This window comes from Grammomys surdaster, unplaced genomic scaffold (assembly GCF_004785775.1).
Source record: "Grammomys surdaster isolate TR1022 unplaced genomic scaffold, NIH_TR_1.0 313, whole genome shotgun sequence".
Classification (NCBI taxonomy): Eukaryota; Metazoa; Chordata; class Mammalia; order Rodentia; family Muridae; genus Grammomys; species Grammomys surdaster.
Window position 1 is genome coordinate 2,266,250 of NW_021604732.1, and position 26,606 is coordinate 2,292,855.

Genomic DNA, 26,606 nt, shown 5'->3' on the forward strand with positions numbered 1-26,606 from the left:
CACAGTAGCAATATTTCAAGATACTGAGCATTCACCAAGTACCAGAAATTACCTACAGTGATTGTAGGTACTGACACATCCCTGGGGGAGTGGATGGCTTACTGAGTGTCTTGGATCTGGGCATATGGAAGTCATGGGACCTCAAAACCCCCGTGGCATATACACTTGTGTAAAGGCAGAAAGACTGAGGACTCTGGCTTCCCTTCCCTGGGGACAGTCATGAAATTACTTACTGGTGATAACCACAGTGCTCACAAGCAGCAGCAGCAGCAGCAGGGCTGCGATGCAGATGCTGACATAGAAGCCCTTAGTCAAGGTTTTCTGTGGCTTCCATGAAGGGATTACTTCCTAAGGAAACAATAAATAAAATAACAGTAGTGATAAATAAGCAATACAAACCAAAGGGGCACCAAGGGAGAGGAACAGAAAACACAAGTTAGACCTTCATCTTCACTGGCCTAAGGCTAGCCTGGAAAATGCAGCAAGACCCAAAGATCTGAGGCTGTAATGGTCAGTGGAACTTGAAGGCGTGCGAATTCAAAGTGTCTATGAAGATGATGGAAAGGTGCTCTGCAGCTCAAGTTGATGATGTGTTTATACCTCAGTCAAAGTTCTAACTTCATGCTTAATATGTGATGATATATCAGGTATTCAATTATGTCTGCTGCCCGACAGTGGTGGCGCACGCCTTTAATCCCAGCACTTGGGAGGCAGAGGCAGGCAGATTTCTAAGTTCAAGGCCAACCTGGTCTACAGAGTGAGTTCCAGGACAGCCAGGGCTACACAGGGAAACCCTGTCTCAAAAAACAAAACAAAAAATAAAAACAAAAAAAAAAACCTTAAAAAATTTATGTCTGCTTTATAGTCAGTAGTGTACTCCATAAATGAATCATCTTATGATAATAAAAGAGAAAAACATAACCCATCTCCAACTCTTCTTGTTCTCAGTGTACTCGGCTGCTGGTCCTGGTTTTTATCCCAGATCTTACTTATGAATGTGATTCAAGATTATACATCTTTATAAAATTCCAATTCCAAATGGTAGTTATGAAAACATATACACGGAAATAACAATATTCAGAATGGGCAGCTTATAGTTATGATTTTATATTATATTTTAAATATATGTAGTATATAATTTATATATAATACTATGTGTATATATGAACATATATCAATTAAAGAACTATAGACCATGAATCAAAAAGAAAGTAAGGGTGGTATATGGAAAGGTTTGAACCAGGAGAAGAAAGGGGGAAATGATGGAATTATAAAAATAAAACACTAAACACTATTTACTCATAGCTGCAGCCTGATTAACACCATGTGATCAGACACGTATGCAGAATCTCTTTCAGTGCCCTGGTAACCAGGTGCAGGTAACCAGGGACCACTACCTACTGGAATAAGCATGAGACTGGCTGGGCATCAGCTTAGGCCCATTCATAGCTCAGCACTGACCTGCTAGCCCTAAACAGAGCCTGAGAGATACAGGTTTAACTGCAGGAAGCAGACCAGGAGATCAGGTCTTTGCCCTTATATGAGCATCATCTCTGGATCACAACCCCAGCTCCTCTGCTTAGTCAGTGAGACCATGGGCACATTAGCTCAGCTCTGTGAGCTCTGTCTTTACAAATGACATGCTAAGTGGGGTTCTTGGATAAGGTACTCTCAGATGCTTCTTAACAAACACCCTGGAGCCAGTCGATGGTGGCGCACTCCTTTAATCCCAGCACTTGGGAGGCAGAGGCAGGCGGATTTCTCAGTTCGAGAGTTCGAGGCTAGCCTGGTCTACAGAGTGAGTTCCAGGACAGCCAGGGCTACACAGAGAAACCCTGTCTCGAAAAAAACCAACCAACCAAACAAACAAACACCCTGGAGAATATAAAAGAAAACAAGGTTTGTTTGTTATTCTGATAGAGTCTTCTGTATCTTAGGCTGGTCTGGAACTCACTAGTTGACAATGGTGTTGAACCTCTGATTCTTGTGCCTACACCTTCTGGGTGATCACAGCCCTGTCACCATGCCCACATGAACATCTAGTTCATAACATTTTCCTGATTATGAATGACAGCAAAGCATATCCTTTCTTATTCATCTTCACAAATTTCCTTTGATGTTTTCATGAGATAGAGGCCAGGACATTGATCTACTGAGTCCAGACCTATGCTGCTGTTGCTAGGCATGGGGGAGCACACCTTGTTCCCAGAACCTGAGAGGTGGAAGCAGGAGGGTTGGGAGGTAAAGATCCTTTCCAGGTACAGAGCAATTTCACAGCCAGCTTGAGCTACATGGGATTCTGTCTCAGATACCTAAACAAACACAGAAAACAATGCTGTGTGCTGCTGTGCATTGTTTTCAATGCACCAAGTGATAGTTTTACATCTTCAGAGTCCAGGTTCTTCTTCTTCTTTTTTTTTTTTTTTAAAGATTTATTTATTTATTTTATTTATGAGTACACTGTAGCTGTCTTCAGACACACCAGAAGAAGGCATCCAATCTCATTACGGATGGTTGTGAGCCACCATGTGGTTGCTGGGATTTGAACTCAGGACCTTTGGAAGAACTGTCAGTGCTCTTAACCGCTGAGCCATCTCTCCAGCCCCGAGTCCAGGTTCTTCTACTACTTGTTTTGAATATAACTCTACATTATTCCCACTCACTACTAACCATGACTGTTTCACAAGTGATTGAGGGAAAAAACAACTTCTGTATGCAGGTCTGTTTTGGTTTATACCTAACCATAGTCTGATCTCTTAGCAACATTGGCAAAATGGTTTCTGATATTTAATCAGAATATACAGATTATTCTTCTGTCTGCCAGACCACTGAGGACTAATATTAAATAAGTCATTACATTTTATTTTCTGTATCTGGCTGGGCCAGAAGGCACAGGCCTGTCATCTCAGTACTCAGTAGGCTGAGGCAGGAAGACTATGAGCTCCAGGTCAGCCTGAGCTACTAAATAAGGGGGGGGGGGCAGCTATGGTGGCATCCACAACTATCTATAATCTCAGTACTTGGAAGATAGAGGCAGCAGGATCAGGAGTTCAAAGCTATCATCAGCTCTGTAGCTCAGTGGGACTACATGAGACCCTGTCTCAAAAACCAAACAAAAGCATCTTACTATCAGTGTCCACTTATTATGTTCTCATTGTCCATAGGCAAGGCATATGGCCATTTGGTCCTGAATATATGTTTCTACCTCATCTTGAATGGTTTTTGTTGTTCTTTTCATTACTGTTATGTAGGTTCTGGCAGCTCAAACCCAAGGCCTTACACATCCCAGCAAGGGCTCTGCCATTTTCAATACTCAAATCATCCTCACACCTCAATATCTGGCTCTTTTCTTACCTCTATCCCCATTTCTCCTGCACTCCATATACACACTAAAACAAACCTTGTTTCTTCCTGGAGCTAAGAGAAAAACACTCCACTGGTAAATTTCTCTACACTTTCGGTAGAGATAGAACTCTGGCAAGAACTGGAGTGCCTTAGATTGTTCTCAAGCTTGGTATAGAGAGAGTCTAGAGAAAGTCATGCATATCTGAGAATCTAAGACCTTAATACTTTATGTGGAGATTTGTTTGTGGGAAAACAAAATCATCAGAGGACTCTATGGAGAGTGGTCAGTGAGTAGAAAAATATTAGGGGTTTCTAATAAACTTCGTGAATTCAAACATTTTTTGTAAGCGTCAACCTCATTTTAATTTCTTTATTCTTTATATATTTATTAATATATTTATCTACAATTTTTGAGACAGGTCTCACTATGTAGCACAAGTTGCCTACTGGTCCAGGTTGGCCTTAAACCTCTGATCTTGCCTTAATTTCCTGAGTCTTATTTATAAAAAATATACCATTATATCTGACTCTTTCTCTTCTTCTTCTTTTCTCATTCAAATGCCTGTGAACTAATTTGAAAGACAAAAATCTTTAAATACAAATTGATTCCTGAAAAATACACAAATAAACATGGCTAATAACTTAGGGAGGAATATACTTACAGTGTGATTATTCCAGACGTCCTCTGAGGATGTCACAGTATCATTCCAGTCTGCTCAAGAAAAAGGAAAATCAACTACAAATACAAAATATGGGTTTGTTTGTTGTTTTTACTATATCTGTAAATACTATCCACAAGGCCAATGTGTCTTACACCTTGTGTGGATTAAGATTTAATACTGCAGGAGAGTCAATGAGCATCAAGTTTTGAACATTTAGATAGATATTCAAATTATTTTTTGAAATGTCTATTTTGCAACAAGGAATACTGCGTTCCTTGTTTCTATGTGTCTATGAATGAAATACAGAATCCTGTTTCCACTGAGTATCTGGCAAATATAAGGATTATAACATTCTAACAAGAACTCCCTTAACTGTATTTACATATGAAGAAACAGACATCAGATGATTATATATTTCTAATTTTTACAAATGACAGACAACTCTGTTGGCAATACCCTCCCCTCGACACACACACTGTACCCATACAATGAGTGGAAATACTGCAGCTCTATGGAAGTTCCTAACAACTGCCAAAGCTGGCATTGCCCTTTGTATGACTCATAGCCCTCCTCCATTCACACATCCCAGTATTTACATTCTACTCCTTGGGAGAGCCCTTTCAAGGAGCCAAAGGCACTGACTAGGTTTAGGCAACATCTACAGTCTAGGCTTTGTTTGGCACTTAGGCCCTTAAGTAAGACCTTCCAAAAATCAGAGTAAGTGACTCAGTAGGGTGAAGTTGAATCAGACAAAATTTAAATTCAATGATGATCATGTTCTTTAGCAAAGTGACCTTCATCCTCAAGGTCCTGACAGAAGCACTTAAGAATATATGCTTAAGCCGGGCAGTGGTGGTGCACGCCTTTAATCCCAACACTTGGGAGGCAGAGGCAGGCGGATTTCTGAGTTCGAGGCCAGCCTGGTCTACAGAGTGAGTTCCAGAACAGCCAGGGTTGCACAGAGAAACCCTGTCTCGAAAAACAAACAAACAAACAAAAAAGAATGCATGCTTAAGCATTCAACACTGGCTGGGTTGGAAAACACAGATGATGTCATTTCATTATTGTTATGGGAAGAAAGAGCATCCAGGCAGTAGGTGAATACTGTGGAGTTTGCTTTAACAACATCATATGTGTAATGAAAAATGTTCAACAACTTGTCGAAAGAAAGGTATGTAGTATTGGTGGATAAATTAAAAGGTTTGTGTCTCCGAAGAAGAATTATAGAGTTTCCCCAGTTTGGCAATGACATAAATTACCATGAAATAATCCAATGAGGTGATGTATAGATTCCTGGCAGGCACAGCTATAAAGGCAGGTGGTGGGCCATGTCATTACCCAAATCCCTTTGAATCCTAATATTTCTTGGTTTTGGAAAATGAATACCATGAAATGAAGGGCTGACATTGGCACAGCATGGACTTAGGCCAGGAGCCTCAAGCAACAAACCACACTGCCAAAAGTCTCAACAACACCAGGAACATAATTGTTCCAAATGTCTGCTCCACTCTGGAAACTGCTTCTCTGAACAGGGTAAGGGAGTACATAGATTGTTTCCCACCCCCTACCCTCTTCCTTCTTCATCATTCAAGTATCAGAAAGCTGTTCCTGCACCCTTGTTTTTTTGTTTTAACTATTTTCATTTTGTTTTTGTCTGTCTGAAAACTGTCCACACTAAGGATTTTCCTTTTAAAAGCCAAGGTCGCTATTATCTAATCTTCCAGACTTTATGAGTTGACTGCATGTAACTAAATTAACAGGTGAGCAGAAAAGAAATGCTTAGGAAAAAGGTAGGTCACACTGGGTTGTGGAAACCACAGATAATCATCTCCTGAGAATATTGAGTTACAAATGTGCACATGCAGACACTTGGAAGGCCTGATCTTGTTTGGATGCTCCTCAAGGGCACATTACCCAGCTCTGAAACACAAAGATCAGCGAGGGACACTCTGTAAACTTATAACTATTGCTGGCTTAGAGCTAGCTGGGAAAGATGGGAGAGTTCAGCATTACCTTTGTTGACCAAGCAAAGTCATACCACCACTATAGGTTCAAAGAGAGGAGATAGTATAGGATCCACCCAGAGTGTGGACAATGAGACTAATGGTCAGAGTGAGAGTTAGGATCTCGGACTGCAAGTTTCTTTGGGTGCTGCTGTTGGTGTATTCCACCCACCTTAGTCCATTCAGGTTGCTATAACAAAATAGCTTAGAGTGAGTAAATTATAAAAAAGAAATGCATTGGTCATAGTTCTAAAGGCTTGGAGTCCCAGATCCAGATACAAGTTGACTGCATAGCTGGTGAATGTTCTTTCTTCGTAGCTGGTACTTTTTGTATAGCCTCAAGTGAAGGGAAAGGCAAACCAGCACCTTTAGCCCTCTTACAAAGGATCTAATACCATGCAAGAACATCTTCCTCCTAACCTAACGGTCTTCTAAATGCCTCCAGTTTGCTTGTTTGTTTGTTTGTTTTGGGGTTTTTTGTTTTTGTTTGTTTGTTTTGTTTTTTGTTTTATTTTGGTTTTTCGAGACAGGGTTTCTCTGTCTAGTCCTGGCTGTCCTGGAACTCACTCTGTAGACTAGCCTGGCCTCGAACTCGGAAATCCTCCTGCCTCTGCCTCCCAAGTGCTGGTATTCAATGCATGAGCCACCACTGCCCGGCATGCCTCCAGTTCTTAATCTACTGCACTGAGTATATCATTAACAAAGGAATTCATGGTAATACAAAAATATAAACCACAATGCAAGACCACAGATTTCCCATGCAAACACAGGATTGACAAAGCAGAGACAGAGATTCTTGGCTATATTAAAGGAAGTATTAGTGATAGCAAGGTTAGTATAGACACCAGAAGTTTGGGCTCACTGTTTTAAGGCCTAAAGGATCAAGCACAGTAATGCTCTTGGATGATTTGTTTGTAAAACAGGCATATGAACATAGATGTTCCTAAATCCTGTGTCAGTCGTCCAGAGCCCAGGCACTCTGAGTAATAGTGGTGGTTGTCATCATCTCTATTGATCAAACTCTTTGCAAACATGATTCAAGTACTTTATCACAGTTCATAGCCATTGTATTCTGTAAAATGTATTATAGTAAAGTAACTTTATATTTAAGAAAAAAAAAAAAAACCAGTGATGGCCGGGCAATGGTGGCACATGCCTTTAATCCCAGCACTTGGGAGGCAGAGGCAGGCAGATTTCTGAGTTCGAGGCCAGCCTGGTCTACAGAGTGAGTTCCAGGACAGCCAGGGCTATACAGAGAAACCCTGTCTCAAAAAAACAAAACAAAACAAAACAAAAAACCAAGCAAACAAACAAACAAACCAGTGACATTGTTAATTGGACAAACAATGGAACCCATTCAAGAGACTGACATTTCTATAAGTCACACAACACTTAGCCAAGACAGAGATCAATCAAGATAGAAAGACAGGAGTAATTAACGGGCCACTAGTAGTAGCCTGAGGTATGGAGAAGGAAAATTGGTTAAAAAAAATGGGAGGGTGGCTCCATTGCTTATTCTTTTGACAAAGGTGAGAAATTTCAAGAAACACTGATAGAAGGCAGACTTTCCTACTGAGGCAATCTATGCTATTGATAGACATCTAAACCAAGTTGGTGTAAGTAATAAACAAGTCACGCTTGATGTCAAATGATGTAGAACCTCCCATTTCTAGACCCTGTCGCCTATTCATGAATGTAATGAAATATCCCTCAGAAGTCTATATGACAACGTGATTTATGGAATAAAATTATTTAAATATATCATTGTTATAAAACTAACTCTTGGAGCTTTGTTTCTAAACAAATAGAAGTGGGAGGGTTGGGGTTGGGGGTTACTTCTTAGCACTTCAGAATTCAACTTGAGAGCCACAAACATTATATGTACTTAATGTAAAGAAACCTAATGTCTCCTTTAAGAAGATGTCCATATGTATTCCCCAGTATGTCCTATGCCTTTGCTAAACATCTCTCTTCCTAATAAACACCGTGCTTAGGAAATACGGTAAATATCCACTGATAAATCCTTAATTCTCCATCACATTTACTCTCCCTGACATCCTCTCCCTAAAAGAAGCCACACAGCCGAGTTTGACAGAAGGCAGATTCATTGTAGGGAAGGAGATTCTTCAGTCTGCTATTGGAAATAGAATAGAACTGTGCCTCTGTTACTGCCAGCACAAACAATGTCAGATTTGCTTTGTGTCAGAGGGTGTGGGTTATTCAAAATCAGCTTTATCAGTACTTGGCCCTTCCAAGAGGTTCAAGAAGGCAAATACAGTTACCTGCAGGAGTATAGGATGGGGTTTCTGTCACCTCAGCTGTTGTCTCATGGGGACAAAATGTAGTGGATTCTGGAAGAAGAACAATGCAAGAACTATTTCAGCTGTGAAGGAGGTTGTCACCAACCAAGGAAAATGAAAACTGAATTTAAGCCCAAACTTACCACCACCCTCCCACAGTGTCTCCCCAACCTTCTGAAGCAGGAAGGGCTCCTTCCTACCCACTTCTGCATCTGCTGACTCCTCTTAGAAATATATCCAAAGATGGCTACTGTCTGTAGTTGTTTCACTATCCTGAACAAGTGAGATCTAATAGTCTAGAAAACTTTATTAGTATTCAGAGTTATCTCACACTTTCCATTCTAGATGCATGAATACCTGTGGAACCTACAGTAAACACTAACACAAGGAGAATAGGACACTCAGTTAAGATCAGGATTAAGACAAACAGTGTTTCACTCTCTAGGAAAGGGCCTGAAGTTTCTCACTACCCTCTTCACTAAAGGCCTTACTCCAGGTCAAGATTATTCCTACTTCTTTGCAGGGACACATGCTCACTGAACTATGTGGAGTAGTTACACTGATCTGTCTCAGAGTCCTTCTCAAGGTAGCTGTTTCACTCTGATGATGATTCCTGTCCTGCAACCTGCCTTGACTTCTGGAATTCTCCTTTATCCTCTCTTTGTAAAAACAAACACGTCTTTACTGACTAGTTGGTTGAGTGAATGAGTGAGTGAGTGCTGACTGACTGAAGCACGCTCTCTGACCCTCCTCCCATTCCTTTTCTAAGAATACTTTCCCATTATCTGATTCATCATCCGTTTCTCCAAGGCTTTGGAGAGAGTTCCAAAGGCTTCCACATGGAACTCTCTAGTGCAGCCTGTATTTCCCTTTCTCTTCCTGGAGTCCCTACATTTATTTTCCCAACAATGACACAATTCGCATGAAGAGCAGAGCACTTGTCTCTCTGTAAGTCCAATAAATCTTCCCTTCTCAGAATGACTGAGGGTCTTAGAAGAAGTTGTACGAAGTCACACAGGAATTCCTACAGCTGAGCTTCTTCAGAAACCCTCAGTGGTCTTTCTGTACACCCTACCTCACTACAACCTGGTGCTCACATGTGAGCAACGCCCCCTGCTCTGTTCTCTTGTCTTGTTTTAACCTAACACTCAAGCATCAAAAAGGATGTGGCCATCCTTCTGAATTAAAAACGGGACAACACAGATGTTAGATGGTCACACACCAGCCATTTAGTTCTTGGTAAAAGGCATCGCGAGCTTAGCTTGTTTCCCCAGCCATGGTCACTTTTTCCACTTCTCTTACAACCTCACATCGCATATTCCATGAACAGAATTTAGTGTAGCTAGGATGAGCACAAGAAGTGGGTTTGAAGATGTTTGTCCTTTTCTTACAATAACCTGAATGTTTGCCTTCTCTCTGGGCTGCACAATTCAACCCGTGACTGCAATTCTTTAGGAAACTAACAATACAAAAACAAGATTACACTAATTCCACTCCCAAGAGGTCCTATGGACAGATGAGCCAACATTTCTCTTCTAAATCTCAGGTTTCAATAAAGTCAGAAACTTATCCATGTTCTCCAAATTCAGCCCAGGAGCTCATCCTCCAAAGCACCAAAAGCTAAGAACTGAAAAGTTCTGTCAATCCTGAGAGAGTCTCAGAGTTCTTAGTGTGTGCAGCTGCCTGGAACAAAGTGAGTTTTCCCACAAATCCTGTGCTCTAAAATCCTAGGTAAAGCCTAGGGGCCTCTGCAAGCTCGGCCTGTTGCCCAGTCCTTCAGAGCTCTGCTGCTTGGTATATGCAGGCCAAGAGAGGTGAGGGGAATCAGTACCTCCCATCAGTTTCCTCTATCACAAAGCTCTGAGGCTTCTCCTGCTGGTCAGAATGGAGACACACTTATGGGATGAACAGGTTTTAGGAATCTTTGAGAACCTCTCAAATAGTGATCATTTCACTCCTAGATGTAGAAGGTTTGTCCTAACCTTACCTTCAGGATGACAGGCTTTTTTCCCCATTCTAAGTCACATCACTACCCATTAATATTGAATCTGAACTAGGCAATTTGAAATATGAACTTCATAGCCTCACCCAAAAGTATGAGCAGGTTAAGGGATTTCCCAAAGCCTTCAATTTTGATGTGAGATTTTTCACCCCTACCAAGGATATATTTTACAATCTTCTTGCTACATGAATGAAAGAAAAGATCCGTAAAATCAATCCTTACAAGCCATCCACTACCTCTTTTTAAAGGGAGGTGTTCTGAAGCCATTTCCTGTAAGCATGTGAAAACAGAACAAAGTCTCCAAGTATCTGTGTCCACAGCAGGAGGCCTGGCCCTGGAGTTAGAAGAACCAGTTTCCAATTCAAGTGAACAGGGACAGAGTCTCAGCCACTTTCTAGCTTCATGACCTCCCCCAACTTTCTGACTCTGTGTCACTTCCTGTCACTATGCAATAGGGACAGACCACAGCTATATCAGACAGTTGTCTGAGAATGATACACTGATTCATAAAGCATAGAGTCTCCTGCCCAGTGCTCAGGAAACACTAACCATTAGCTTCACTGAACTATGGTCTTAGCTGGATGGGACAAGTTCAGAACGGACATAAAGGATCCAAAGTGACTCTAGTTCTTCTCCACCATTCCCTGTTTCTTCATCAGAAAGTTATACCCATCTGGACCAGATTCCCACCATCCTCATCACCTGTCCTAGATCAATGATCTACCTATATCTGGCTACTAGTGAATCCCCTGGGACTCTGATAAAGAGAGACCAGTGTACTCCGTCTTCAAGCCTGGAAAACTCATAAGTCTTGTGACTGTCATTTGGGAGAACTCTTCACCAATAATATGGCTCTTACTTGAGTCAACATCTGTGTGTCCTACTGTCCCTTATAAGAAGGACTCTAAGCCCTGATACACATTGGGTTTTACCTGGTTTGTGCGACTCTGTGTGTGCTGGTGTTGGAGGGGTAGAGGTAGAGATTCTGGTTGATGTTGGCACATGTGTGGATCTTGTTGAAATAGTTGTGGGTCTTCCTGTAGTTGTGGGTCTTGTTGGAGGACTTGTGGGAATTTCTGGATTTGAAAATCAAGATGAAAGCAAAGATCACTCAACCAAGAAGAGACACGAGCTTCTGTTGTAGCACCAGTGAGAAGCTCTCTCCAGGCAATAGCTCCTCTCTTGAACTTCTTATCAACTAGGATGTGGCAGGGTGTGGCAGTGGAGACAGGCTCACCAATAGGAGGCAGCTGCATGACAACATGGATGAGAACAGAGCCCATGTTCCCATGAAAACTATTTATGAATGACAGGTGTCAGATCCTCAGATTTCTAATTATCTCTGAACTGAGAAGATAGGAGGGCTGGGACTCTTTTCAGTGATGACTGACTTCACTCACAGTTTGCAGGCCCAACATGCTCATTTCAGTCAGTCCTTAGAGGACACACCATACAGCCCTGCATCTTAGCATGCAGATTCCACACAAGGCCCATCAAAAAGGGATTTGCACATTTGATAGAGAGTGACATTGTCTTAAACAGTTTCTTCCAATCTAAAGGAGACACATCGAATATCCCTTATCCTCCCCCCACAAAAAATGCTTGGGGTCAGGAGTGTTTCAAAATTAAAATCGTTCTTAACAATTTGGAATATTTGCATAAAGATATTACCTTATGGGTGGGGCACAAGTGTAAATGTGGATTGAGCTAGAATCCACATGCCTATGCTTTACATACATAGCTTAAGGTAAGGTTATAATCTGTGGGTAATTCTTAAGGTAAGGTTATAATCCGTGGATAACTCTGCACAGGATAAATCATGGTGTCGAATTTTGCAGGCACATTATCAACCCATGCTCAAAAAGTGTCAGATTTTGGAGCAGTGCAGACTGGGAGCTTTAGATTAGGCATGTTCAACCTGCAGCTCACAAACCAACAGCATCAGACTCGATGGTAGCATCCAAACAGCTACTGGTGGTCTCAGTGTGCAGAGATGGAGGAGAGGCAAAATGGTGCTGAAAGGAAACAGTCAGGGAAACACTCAGGCTCCTTTATGTCAGTAGACATGTGGTCTCTGTAAGTAACCTGCCTGTGTTCACTGCCCTACCTACAAACTAAAACCTCAGGAACAAGCAACAGTTGCTTTGAAACTCTTCTTTGTGGGGAATACACTGAAATCCCTTAATCCAGTGTGTTTTTACCTTGAAATAAAGAAAAAAACTATAGTGTTTCTACCATGTGTAGGGAAGTAGTGAGATTAGAGCCCTCCTCTTAATTTTAATGCATTTATTTAATGCACATATTTGTGTCTTTGTGTGATGGCAGATATATGGATTATCAGCAGATAAGTTTTCAGACTCTGTTCTCCTATCCCAGCATGTGGGCTCAGGGATTGAACTCAGGTCACCAAACTCAGCAGTGTGCACCAAGGAGACATCTCATCCTCAGGCCACTTTTCTGTAGAGGGTCCAATGGTGTTTTGGCTTCAGAAACCTAAATATAGGTATTCAGGGCAAGTACTGATTAAGCAGTTTGAAAGTCACTGCTGACAAAATAGCCAGCAGTGGGCGTGGCTGTGTGGCTATACATCTATTCATGGGTCTGTTAATAACCTGATCTGGTCCTAGGCTATTAGTCTATAAATTGTGTTCTCCTGACCCATTCCAATGTATGGACTGAAGCTTGAGAATAATACAAACCCTCCCTGGACAGTATAAATTTATAAAGAGGAGTAAAGGGAAGCCTGAAGAAAATCTAGTCAGATGATCACCATGAGAACAAAATGCAGGAAAGAAGCAACCAACACAGGAGCTTTTCTTTTCTTGCTCTGGGGCATTTTATCTCCCAGGTAGACGGGAAAGTACAGAGGAGCGGATGGGGGTCCTAGGAAAGCGGAGGAGGAAGCTCGGTGTGGTTAAACCATGAAAAAGTGTAGACTTGGTTGCTAAGATGAATCAGCTGCTGGCTCACTAATGGACTCACTGAGTGGTCAAGCAATGGTTTTGTAAGCACTGACATGTTAGGGAATTTTTAAGCTTTATCACACCGTCAATTAATTAACTGAAATTAATAATTGTATGCTATTAAGCATGATTGCAAGCCTGACCACCTGACGTAGAACCCTAGAACTCACATAAAGGCATAAAGAGATAGATACCAACTGCTCAATTTGCCCTCTGAAAAACTCATCATGATATACATACCAACCACAACACACATTATTCACATATATCGATACAATTTTAAAAATAAAATTAAACAGAAAAAGAAATGAATAGGATGATTGAATACCAAAGTCTAGAAGCTGAGAAACTACTGATTAATGATTTAATTAAAAAATACATAGAAAAGTTATTATTGGTGTCTATTGTAAACCCTTAGTAAACACAGATTAGGAACAGCACCAGAATCCAGAAATTCCACATGAATCCACTGTTTTAGTCAATGCAAGAAAACCAGGATATCCACAACAAAAAGCAAAATGTAAAGCTAGGAGGTAGTGTCTCCTGCCTTTAAGCTCCGCACTCAAGAGGTAGAGACAGGCAGATCTCTGTGAGTGTGAAGCCAGAGAGAACCCAATAATGTAATTAGTTCAGATTCAGGGTTTTCATGAACTTCTTATTGTTAGAGCATAGCTTGCACCTTTAGACCACATCCCAATCTGAAAAGATCAAGTCACACTTTTCTGTCGCTCTCTGAGACAGTTAAGAAGCTTTCTGTTATGTGTCCTAACTAACCGCAGCCCCTTACTTATGGACCTAACCAAGATCTGTACTCTGTCCCTTGTGCTATGGTGAACAAATCACATGACAGGACTCACTTCCATGACTAAATGGTTGTTTTGGGGTTTTTTTATTATTTATTTATTTATTTATTTATTTATTTAATGGTTGAATTCATTGTCACTGCTCTCAGACACACCAGAAGAGGGCATTAGATCCCATTATTGATGGTTGTGAGCCACCATGTGGTTGCTCGGAATTGAACTCAGGACCTCTGGAAGAGCAGTCAGTCAGTGCTCTTAACCGCTGAGCCATCTCTCCAACCCCAGAGAAAATATTTTTTTTTTAATTTATTTTATTTTTTTGTGTTTTTTCGAGACGGAGTTTCTCTGTGTAGCCCTGGCTGTCCCGGAACTCACTCTGTAGACCAGGCTGGCCTCAAACTCAGAAATCCACCTGTCTCTGCCTCCCAAGTGCTGGGATTAAAGGCATGAGCCACCACCGCCCGGCTGACTAAATGGTTATTAAACTCAGACTTGCCCTGCGCTCTGGGGACTGGGCTCAGATCCTCAGGAGGGCTGCTGAGAAGATCATTTTGAAGGCTGTTGTCTCAAGAGGATGCTCTGTCTGCCCTGCCTTTCCAGCCCTGGCAATGGTCACTCTCTCTTCCTCCCTGGTGCTCTCTCATTCTTGCTCTTAATGAAGCTTCTCTCCAGGGTTTGCAGAGAAGCCGCCCCTTCCCCCTCAGCCTCTTCATACCCCTTCGAGATATGAACTCATACAGTGTGTTGTTTCTGTCTAATGTTCTCCCTCCCAGCTCCAGCTCTGATCGTGGCCTTGAGGCTTCCTCGTTCTAATAAAGCTCATCAGAAACACAGTCCTGTCAGGACATTTCCATTTCTCAAAGAACTGTTTTGCAATACGATGTGAGACCTACTTCAAAAACCTAAAGCAAGACAGGGAGGAGAGCAGAACTCTCCACCTACACCTGTGGCCTGTGCTCAGAAGGTCAGCTGACCACAGTTGAAGGCAGCACATCTGCACAGCAACACCCTGCATTGACTGCTTTTCAGGGTAGAGCAGTCACAGTCTTACAGTGTTGAGAACGGGCATTTTAATGTCCTAAGGTATAATTACAGGATAGGGCAGTTCTTAAGGTCAAATACATTCAGCTTAAATAAAGCTCCCAATTGTGTTTCATGATGGAGGGTGGGTGCAGTTTCATGAACAAACAAGATGGCCCCAAGTACAGTTAGGAGATGGATGATGGTCTTAAATTAAGATTGATCTTAGAACCTTATCCAAGCAAATAAAGTTGTTCTGTTACTCAAGAGAGTATGTGTGGCTGGGTTTGTTGGCACATGCCTGTATTCTCAGGCCATGAGATACATGAGATTATGTCTTTTAAAAAAATCAAAAGCGCCGGGCGGTGGTGGCACAGGCCTTTAATCCCAGCACTTGGGAGGCAGAGGCAGGCGGATTTCTGAGTTCGAGGCCAGCCTGGTCTACAGAGTGAGTTCCAGGACAGCCAGGACTATACAGAGAAACCCTGTCTCAAAAAACCAAAAAAAAGAAAAAAATCAAAAGCAAGTGATTAATCACCATGTTTATAAGACCTTCAGTGCCCTTGCTATAGGAAAAGATCAAATTATTTATTAGCAAACAAAAGACCCCACTCACTTCCAAAATATAAACAAAGGAAACATAGAAGCTTACCTGGTTTAACTTGCAATGAAAAGGTCACTTTCTGGTCGTTAAACCAACCAGGAATCTCCGTTCGACAACAATACAGACCACTGTCACTCTCCACAGAGTTCTCTATTGTCAAGGACACGTCTCCTTCTGAGATACGCCCTTTTAGGTTGTATCGACTGTTCTTCTGATAGGTGACCCTGTATCCATTGGTCCAAATAAGTGTATTTTGACAACTAGAATACGGGCATTGCCCTCGGCCCCAACATGTCGTTGTGACGCCACGATGTGCTGGGTAAGTACACGGAAGTGTGACAGGGTGACCCATCACCCCCTTCACGTTTACGTAAGAATCCACAGCACCTGCGATTGTTAAAGGAAGAGGAAAATAAAAGAGAATTAGTAGTCAACATTTTCCTACAATTTTGTTTTTATTTCTTTTCAGAAAAATTAAAGGGAGTGCGACTCAAGTGGAATTAAACTTGTATTATGAAAGAGAGGCAAGTGCTGAACTGTTCTAGCCTTTCTTTCTTTTTTTTTTTTTTTTTTTAGGTTTTTCGAGACAGGGTTTCTCTGTGTAGCTCCGGCTGTCCTGGGACTCACTCTGTACACCAGGCTGCTAGCCTTTCTTTATCATTGGCATTTTCTCTGAGACCAGCCTGGACTAACCAAGACCTTGTTTCAAAGAAAATTATGTTATTCCTTCTTTCCCCTCATCCATAGAACTCCTTAAATTAGAAAGATTTTATATTACATAAATGAAAGCAGTTGAAATAATCTAATAGGTACAAAGAAGTGGAATGACTTTGACTAGCCATCATTGATGGAAAGCATTGTTTCTGATTTTTTTTTATTAACTTTGACTATCACACACATGCCTGTACACTCAACTGTTGATTGGTGTTGATCATAGGTGCTGCAGTAGAGAAAGAAGCTCACTGAGATGCTAAGCCTTCATTATTCAGAGGAGCAGAGGGTTCATCCTTCTGGAAAAGACTGACTCCAACTAGCTCACTCCAGTTACTTTATTCAAATATTATGCAAGGTTAATTGGAACTGAGAAAGATTCCAACTACCAACACTGTCTTGCCCTTGCTTCCAGTAACAGCAGACAACTCATACAAATCTCAGCGTCCCTTTCGACTATGGCTAGCCATATCCAAAGTAAAAATACCGGGTTTGCCAGGAGTGTCTTAGGAACAAGGTTAGTGCTTCTCTGTGTTCTCACACAGGACCAAGTGTAGATTCTCCAGATAGACAACATTTCTACAACGTCCAAACGGTCTCAAAACAATTTCAGAACAATTTCTCAGCATCTAATGATTGATCCAAACATAGCAAAGGCTTTGCTGAAAGCCAAATGTAAAGGATTTACTACACATTTCACTTAAACCAGACATAAAGGCTTTACAATACATGTCACTATACTCAGTCATATCTGTTCATCATATGCAGGCTTGAGTACAAATCCTTGCTTGTCATTCACATGCATGCACAGGTCTCATCCTTTGCCTCACATATTCTTTAGGATCATGTTTATTTAGCCATCAGTTTCGAAATTCATAAATGGTAAGGGAGTTAGTTCTTTGAACCTAAAATTTATCTTGATTCTCCACTCACTACATAACCCATGATCAAACAAGACCGAGGCTTGTCATCTCTTCTGCCACCTCTAGCCTTCTCAGCATCCCCAGCCATCACCTTACTTACCTGGGAGAAGCAGTATGAGCCCCAAAATGAAGACTTGAAGCTGACCCATGGTACTGACCTGAAGGACAATGACAAGACACTCTGGTTAGCTGTGGCACTCAGCACACAATGTCTGATCAGGTCTTCATCCCAACGGTGTGAATCCCACAGGCCTCTCTGCTAGAGTACCCTGTCCTCCAAAACACACTCTTCTTTCCTGATCCTTCCTCACAGAGCCATCCATATGACTTCTGGCCAGGACACAAATAAGACAGAAAACAGAGAAAACTGAGGGCAGACATTAGAGTGTGTGCTCTGGGTAGAACTCTAAGCCAGGACCAGTCTTCTAATGGCAAAGATGCACTTGCCCTCTGATGGACACAGTACTGTTTCTACTCATAGCCATACTGTTTGGTCCCTAAACTTCAACTATCTTAAACACAACAAGATGGACTGAGCTAGAATGCAGCCACACATAGTGACTGAGACCACCTCTTCCCAGGGGATGTCTAGAGATACCTAGAAAAGCACTGGATACAGACCCAAACCTTCCATCCACAGAGCTCTCTACAACTACATTTCCTCCTAAGTAAAATAGCAGGAAAGTTTACTCAGCTTCCTGGAGCATCTGCTGTGAAGGAGACCCTGAGCTATTTACTCACAGGCACCGAATACTCAAGGAACCCCTAGGGCAGCTACTTTTAAGCCCATTTATGGAGGATGTTACATGTCCTCAGAGTCCAAGTTCTAGATTTCAGCTTGTGCTTCTTAATTACTAAACCATAAAAACATGAGTAAGCCTGACTAGTACATCATTAATTTCCTTTCTGGTTAGGAGATTCTCTGACTTCCTGTCAGAGAGGAAAGAAGGCTGTTACCAGTCTTAAAGATAGTACTAGCTTTCATGAAGCCACCATAAGCTCAAGCATTCAGGCCTGGGATCCCACAATAATCACAGGGAACAGCCTCTGTACTTAGGAGATCAGAAAACTAATGCTGCAAACTGGTGACCAACACTGAGAATTTTAATGGACACTAGACAACTTTAGAACATATAAAACCCACATGAGACACAACTATTTTACTTTCAAATATAAAAATACTGGTCAGAAAAATGGTACCAACCATTCTGTCCCTTGAGAGTTCTATTGAGATACTGTCATTTACATGAGTATTCACTGGGTCACACAGTGGGCTTCCATTTTGGCACAAGGTCACTGTCATTGATCCATCTTACAGCATGTCCTATGGACTACTATCTCATAAAATGAAGGGAACAAACGTTGATGGTTAATGGCTTTTTAGGTTACTGAAGTAACCTTCTCACCTTCTGGAATTCAACTGAGTGACTAGGTGAGATCTACCATGAAGTAAGCATCTTGCTGGTTGATTGGGATCCTTTTACTTTTGTATTTACATGTTTGAAAAGAAAAACTTGAGTCCACCCCAAACATCAGAGTTTGAGATGTGTTTCCCTGTTGAAGCCACCCCCGTGTAGATCCTACAGGGAGACTGTGCAGGGATAGAACTCTGTGTTTGAAGAGCCACAACAAGCATCAATTCTCCCTGTCCCCTCAGTAGCCTTTTGCTACCAACCCCTGCATCTCAGCTAACATTCTTGTGAGAATCAGAACAACTTCTGACATGCATGATTACATTTGCACACAGCTAGCTTCCACCAACCCTGAAGCTAAGACTTTTAGAAGATCTGAAATCTGTAGAAGAGATTTCGGGTGGAGTGGTGGTGGCACATGACGTTAATCTCAGATCTATGGAGGCAGAGGCAGGCAGATCTCTGTAAATTTCAGGCCAGCATGGACCACAGAGTGAGTTGTAGGACAGCCAGGGATACAAAGGGAAACCCTGTATCAAAAAACCTAGACACACAGAGTGGGTAGGGGGTGGGGAGAGATTCTGCGTTCCATTGTGATTTATCTGCCTGATTTTTCTACCCGGATACTTGGAAAATGCACTGATTTATGGCTTTCTCTTTTTCTAGAACTCTAACAATTCACATAACCTCTTCCACAGTGGAACCCAGTATTCATTCCTGATAAACTAGCCTATATCATGTTAGTGAACCCAATAACTCCAAGTTGGGTCACAGTAATCCCTTATTCCCTTTGGAATAAAAACTATTTATATAGTTTTGTGTCATGCAATGCATGGACATACTAGGGCACACATATGGTCAGTGGACAGCTATATGAAAGAGGTTCTGGCCTTCTATTTACAGGCCTTGGGGGTTGAATTGAGGATTGGTTGCAAGTGACTTTATCTGCTGAGCCATGTCATGGACTCAAGGGCTGGCTCTGTTTTGAATTGTCAAAAGTTAAGAGAACAAATGCTAAAGTGTCTCACACAGAATTGAAACGTGTTTATTCATTTGGACACAAAAATGTTTCCATCCTAGTGGTATTATAGCCTTAGGCCAGGCAAATATGAATGTCAATCAGAAGGAGTTTTGAACAGATTTCTTTTCAATGCAGTTATTACTAATAATCTGAGGATGGAGGAGTATGAGTCACACTAAAGAGGATGTAAAATATCCAGAATTGTGCAAGCAGCTTACACGGATGGGTAAGTGAACAACTAACAAATTCACAAGCAATGCGACAGATGGTAAATGTATAATCAGACCATGGCGTGTCCCACTGACAACCCAGCTCATAGCTCTCTCGAGGAGCAGGTGCCAAATTTCTTGTCCAGAGCTTTTGTAAAGCCCCTGTTATCTGGTCCCTGCCTAGGGCTCAGATTCGCTGTCCTGACCACCTGTCCCAAGGCCACATGGACTTCCTTCCCAATTCATCACCTCAGGTCTTTTCCAGGTTGTGTTCTGTCTTGTCTCTTCTTCCTTAACCCACAGCCATCACTTTTTCTCTTTTCTTATTGACCCCTGCTTAAATGTCTCAGACATTCTCCCTGCATCACCTTTGACTTAAAGCATGAGAGATTCAGGAATGATGGTGCCTATCTGCGAGCACAGCACTCATTAAGCTGAGGCAGAATGATTGCCATGAGCTTAAGGGCAGCCTGGACTACATACTAAGTACTAAGCAAGCCAATGTTATACAGCAAAGCGAAGTTCAATAAAGTGATGATCAAACTGTAAAACAGGTCTGATGTTAAACTTCTATATTCCTAGCATAGGGGAGGCTGAAATGAAAATTGTCAATGCTGAGCTAGCCTGGGCTACATACAAAAGAGGAAAAAAATAAAGATGTAAAACAAAGCACATGACAGCACAGGTTAATAGCTGAAAGAGAACAGGTGGAGGGTAGATTGCCTCAGCAATGAGGATGTGAAGAAGGTGGGAGCTGAGGAGCAGAGGCATCACATAACCAAATCCTCAGGGTTGAATTTCCCCACTCTACCCCGTGGGCTCCCACAAGACCAGATACTGAACCCTAACATCTGCAGAGGACACGGTACAGCGGAATGTCTTATTGTTTTGTTACCATTGTAATACACTGACTCCTCCTAGCTGGGAATGGATGTGTGTATGCAGTGGAACTCATGAGGAGGGGAGAAAGCCCCTCTCTGGAGTTGTTCCTCTCCTTCCACCTTTAGGAGGATTCCTCATCAAACTCAGCTGTTAGGCTGGCCTGACACTTTGCTCCCCTGAGCCTTCTCCCTGGGCGATGGAATTTTTCTTTGTTAACTTGAGCTTTGCAGTCTTCCTGAGTCACTGCATTTTAGGGTCAACTTTGGCATTCCCCTGAAGGTTACTCACCACCTGCAGGGGAGCACTGTGAGGTGACAGGACTCAGTGACCATCACTGAATTCCCAGCTCCTTACTAAAGAGCTCATTCTTGGGAGAGTAGGCATAAGATCCAGCCAGAGCACACTCTCTGTGCTTGCTCACTGAAGCCCTCTCTGAAATAGTCTACCTGCTTGAATTCACTTTATTTTCACTCAAGACAATGTCCTGTTGCTCCTGCTATACTATTAGGGGCTACTACTCCTGCAGAGGACTTGAATGTGGCTCCCAGCACCAACGTCAGGTGACTTGCAACCGTTCTTAGCTCCAGCTCCAGAGAACCTAGCAGTTGAAAAGGCATTTATATGCACATAAGTACACAGTCACACACACATATACCTAATTTAAAATAATTATGAAATCAGAAAGATAGAATTATAAGGTAACCATGTTTAGTATGGCAAACTCTACTATCATACTGAAACTTTCCTCATTTCATATTTATTACATAGCTACAGTATATTATACTTGATCACATATTAATATTGTATATACCAATGAATTAAAGACCAGTGGTCTCATGAAGGTTGTATCTATGTGGGAAATTAATACATTAAGAAAAATGTATAAACTGTTAACTTATGATATATATAAAAGAGGATAAAGAGTCCATGCCCAGTCACTCAGGGCATAGGTCTGTGCAGACTTCTAACCATGCTGGATGGACAAGTGAACAGAGTGGGGAGAAGACAAAGGAAGCATCCAGCAAGCTTCGGAAGCTTCGGTGGCAGTGCTGGAGGGGTGTGGGTGCAATCTTAGCCTGCTCTGTCAGGCTTAAGTGCGCTTTCTACTACTGTCACACAGAAGGTATTTGAGCAAAGCTGAAGAAGGGTGGGCCAGCCAGAAAGAGCTATGAGAGGAGGAGAGAGGGAGAGAGACAGACAGACAGAGAGAGAGACACAGAGAGAGAGACAGACAGAGAGAGAGAGACAGGGAGAGAGAGACAGAGTGAGACAGACAGACAGAGAGAGAGAGAGAGAGAGAGAGAGAGAGACAGAGACAGAGAGAGAGACAGAGAGAAAGAGAGACAGAGAGAGAGAGAGACAGAGAGAGAGAGAGCAAAGGTCCAGATGCAGGAGAGTGACTGTGGCAAGGGAGAGGGTAGAGCAGCAGGGACAGTGAGGAACAGCAATGGAGAAGAACAGGGACAGGGCAGGGACAGGGCAGGGACAGGGCTCAGGAGCCACTTTGTGGCTCTCCTTTTCTCAAGGACACAGAGAGTCATTGTTGGGGTGTGGGGGTCCCTCTGAGGACTGCTGTGACTGTTGGGCTGACAAGCAAGGACACCTGAGAGTGCTTGCAGGAGTTTCCTGTGGAAGAGACAACAGAGAGAACATGGTCTGAAGGAATCAAGACTCTGAGTCTGTGGGCTCAGAAGGCAGAGATAAGTGGGCTTCCTGTAGGCTGTCTGTCTGCAGGGGATGAGTTAGTTACTCAGCCTGAGTAGTGCATGAGGGGAGAGGCTATCAGCAGAGGAGGGAAGAGCCTCTCCCACCACAGGGTTTGGAAGATATATCCTGGGTTTTTTTGTCATGTTGATCGGAGATATCTTTGGGACCACATAAAGAAGGAAGGTCTACATTAAAGAGAGTTTGGGAAGAACTGGCTTAGAAATGGTCTTTGAAAGGCAGAAGCCTGTGTTAGGTATTCTGGAAGAAATTATGCTGAAGGGAATGCCTTTGCTGAGGCTTTCTTTGTGCTGAGGCAAGGCCCTGGGTCCTCCTGGGGACGGTCTTCCATGAAAAGGCAACAGAGAAGAGGTGCCCACACAACCATAAGCAGCCCAAGGAAGCAAGAGGCACATAAAGACAAGGGGGTCCTGAATGTCAGGGCAGACAAATTCACAGGCACGGGCAATGTTTCCAAGCCAGGGCTGCAAAAATAAGAGCTAATAAACACAAGGCATTGAATACAAGGAAAAAGAGAGCAAGGAATAGCTGGAAACCCAGAAGGCTTTTAAGGTGCTGTCAACTGAAGTGCTCTAAGCAGCTGACCACTAAGCAGAATCATGGGATCAAGATACCTAAGACCTTGATATGCTGATGGTGGAGTGATAGAATACTTTATCTCATGGTATCTTAGATCTTTGAATAGCCATTAGCTACTGAGATCAGCTTTTAACCATCTCTAAACTTTTAGATAACACTTGAAATGTAGCCTAGGTTGGCTTCAGCTAGCTTCAACTGCTCTGAGGCTGGGAAGGCAATAAACATCTCTTGACCAGAAATCCCTTTGCCTCACTGTAGCTTCTACCTCATGACCCACCCATGTGGTTGGTTGATTGGTTAATTTATTGTTTTATTCTGTTATTTTTGGTAGGGTCTCACTGTAGCCCAGGCTGACCTGGAACTCTTTCTCTCTCAGGTTAGTCTCTCACAAATAGAGATCCTTCTGCCTCAGAATGCTGGGATTATAGGCATGACCCAACACACTCAGTCCTACCTCTGTGCTTTGTACACACTCTGATCCTTGACTTTCATTTCTGGGATTGTCAAAGTTCATTTTGGGCCTGGAAGTACAGGCCTGTAACTCCAGTTTTTTAGGAGGCTGAGGCTGGGGGATCATGATCTTAATGCCTGTCTAGGCTAGCTGAGCAACTTCTTAAGACCCTGTCTCTAAATAAAACATGGGAAAATTAGTTTGGATGGCAGGAGTTAGAGTTTACTGGCAGAGAGACCCTGGTTTCGGTCATTTGCAAGCACAAATGAGGAAAAACAAATAGATAAGCAAACAGGAGTGAAGTGTGATGGAAAGCACATTTACTCCATGATCAAGAGTCACAGTCCGGCAGATCGCTATGAGTTTGAGGTCACTTTGGTCCACATAGCAACTTCCGTCCCAGCCAGAGGTACATAGTAAGAGCGTGTCTCAACAGGTACATGAATAAATAAATAAGATTGTAATGAAGAGCCGGGCGGTGGTGGCGCACGCCTTTAATCCCAGCACTTGAGAGGCAGAGGCAGGCGGATTTCTGAGTTCGAGGCCAGCCTGGTCTACAGAGTGAGTTCCAGGACAGCCAGGGCTACACAGAGAAACCTTGTCATGAAAAACAAAAAAACAAACAAACAAAAAGACTGTAAATGAAAAATAACTTCATGTAATTTTTTTTTCCCATTGTGGAATGTCATTTAGGGAGAATTGATGTCCCAAAGCCATCATCATTCAAATTTGTATCATAATAAACTATTTTATTACCATTTTAAAGATAAGTCCAAAGTTTTATATAGCCAGAGTTTGATAACACACAGACACAGAGATAGAGAAATAGTGGCAGAAGTGTACAAGGAACAAGAAGACAGGTAGGGTAGCATGATAAAGGCTCTTTTTCTTTTTAATTCAAATTCTCAAGTAGCAAGGCTAGCCTCTAACTGACCTTATAGCAATTAGAAGGCTTGGAATCAGTCCTACTGCCTCTGACTCCCAAGGGCTGAAATTGCCAGAGTTAGGATTTTAAGTGTGTGTCAACATGCTGGGACTTTGGTATTTTAATGATAAAATGAGCAGTACAGAAGCTGGGGTACAGCTTAGGTGGTAGACAACTTGCTAAGCAAGCCAGAGCCCTGAGTTCCATGTTCCTTGTCAGATAAACTGGGTCTGGAGGTATGTACCTGAATTTAAAGCAACTGGGAAAGGGAGGATCAGAAGTTCCAGTTCATCCTCAGAAAGGCTTCTATCCTGAGGAAATCCTGGCACACAAGAGGTCCTATCTCAAATAAAAGTGACAGTAAGACCAGTCACAGCGGTTTATGCAAGTAATCCCAGAACTCAGTGGAAGATGGCGGTGAGGTCTAGGTCAGTGAGACTTTATGATTTTGTTGTAAAAATCGAATGAGAGTTCATTATGATGTATTTCCTGCACTGTCTGACTCGTGGCTTATTTTAAAAACTTCACAGTTTAGGTGGGGGAAAGACTTGGAGGAGGGTTCTTTAGAGCGGGAAAGCACACCCTGAAGTATATGAAAGTAAGGGGAAGTACCGACCAGACAGGCAGCTGGCCAGAAGATGAAGCTGCAATCTGAGGGAGACTGCACCAATTCTGCTTGACACAAATACATACATTTAAAAATATCTTCTCAAGCTTTCCTCTAAATATCTCCCCCAACACAGAAAGAATTCACTGATGACTCAGTCACTAAAAATTAAACTCCGAACTCTAAAAAGTGCCCCCTTCCCCAGACTGGCTACACCCTTCCCCTCTCCAACACTCCAACTAAAGCAAAACTTTTCTACTTCCGGCCTTACCAAGTTCACAAACCTAACAGAAAACCTCAAATCCCAGCAGCTAATTTGAAGCTCTCAGTTTACACTCCAAACAAACATTCCTTACAAATGCTTTTTCTTTGCAAACAACAAAAGTCAATGAACAAGATTGCAAATATATCTATGCCTTCAATTTCCTGATCTCATTATCATATTAGACAAATTTTCATATTACCTATAGATGCAGGCCTAACTATATAGGGCTTAGTTTAACAGTACCAGACTATCGTCTTCTACAGTTTCCTTCTTATATCTCATGTTAACTTCATTTAAGAAGGCTTTGATAGCTCATCTATAAAAGTCCATTATTCCATTTAAGTTAGCGTCCATCCACCTTCCAAGAATCCGAAGATTTCTATTGGATATTAAGTTGTTCTAATGCCCCACACAGAATCCCACACCATCCCAAATGCAAAGCCTCGTGGTACAGAACCTCCAAGGAACACTTTCCCCATTGCTCCTCTCCAGCACAAGCCTGCAGAAGACGGTACTTACCAGTTAGGAAAGAGCCACAGCTTCTTGTTAGTGTCTCCTTCTAGTCCTCGGCTGCTGCTGGACTCTTCCAGAGCTGCTGATGGATAAAGAGGAATCTGTCCCAGAATTCCATCCTTATCTCCTGGCCACACCTTCAAGTGTTTGAAAATTGAGTCTGTCTAGTTCTACAGATAGTTTCCAGATAGTATCTGTTCAACTTAAAGGGATTATAACAAAATACTTAAACCAGAACTCAGGAAAGTAGAGGTAGGTGAATCTTTTGAGTTCAAAACCAACCTGGTCTACATAGTGAGACCTTGTCCCTACAACAAAGAAACAAAAGCTAACTTCCTGCTGGGCAATCTCCAAAGCTTCAGCAAAGGTCTTCACTTGAGTTCAGACTGCATGTCTGGAGATCATACAGGCTTTGAGAAGGTTCCTGTAGAAAGTGATTTTGATCCACTAGACCGGCTTTATTAATTGTAGATGAATAAACTGAAAGTCAGAAAGCGGAATAGAATATAGATAGAACCCAGCCAGGGTCCTGGTGCAGAAGTGAAAGCTGACTAATTATAAACGCTGGTCTGATGTTCAGCTAACATCATCCTCATAAATGTTTATTTGTAGTCCATGCTAATAGTGAACAGTATAAGCAAACAAGGCTAGAGTCTCTGGTTGCAGAAGTGTAGAGAGAGG

The 26,606-nt window shown here is 42.2% G+C and overlaps 1 protein-coding gene across 1 annotated transcript in view; it reads right to left on the reverse strand.

The window, feature by feature from the left end:
• The window catches only part of LOC114629627 (hepatitis A virus cellular receptor 1 homolog), a 32,131-nt gene extending 5,749 nt beyond the window's left edge, over positions 1-26,382 (reverse strand). Inside the window, exons 1-8 of the mRNA XM_028777693.1 lie at positions 26,208-26,382; positions 25,932-26,127; positions 17,437-17,494; positions 15,751-16,089; positions 11,245-11,388; positions 8,293-8,361; positions 4,008-4,057; positions 234-348 (exon numbers count right to left, since the gene is read on the reverse strand). Coding sequence (XP_028633526.1) covers positions 234-348; positions 4,008-4,057; positions 8,293-8,361; positions 11,245-11,388; positions 15,751-16,089; positions 17,437-17,485 — 766 coding nt within the window. The 5' untranslated portion in view covers positions 17,486-17,494; positions 25,932-26,127; positions 26,208-26,382. The remainder of the gene's footprint in view (positions 1-233; positions 349-4,007; positions 4,058-8,292; positions 8,362-11,244; positions 11,389-15,750; positions 16,090-17,436; positions 17,495-25,931; positions 26,128-26,207) is intronic.
• Positions 26,383-26,606: the final 224 nt, after the last annotated feature.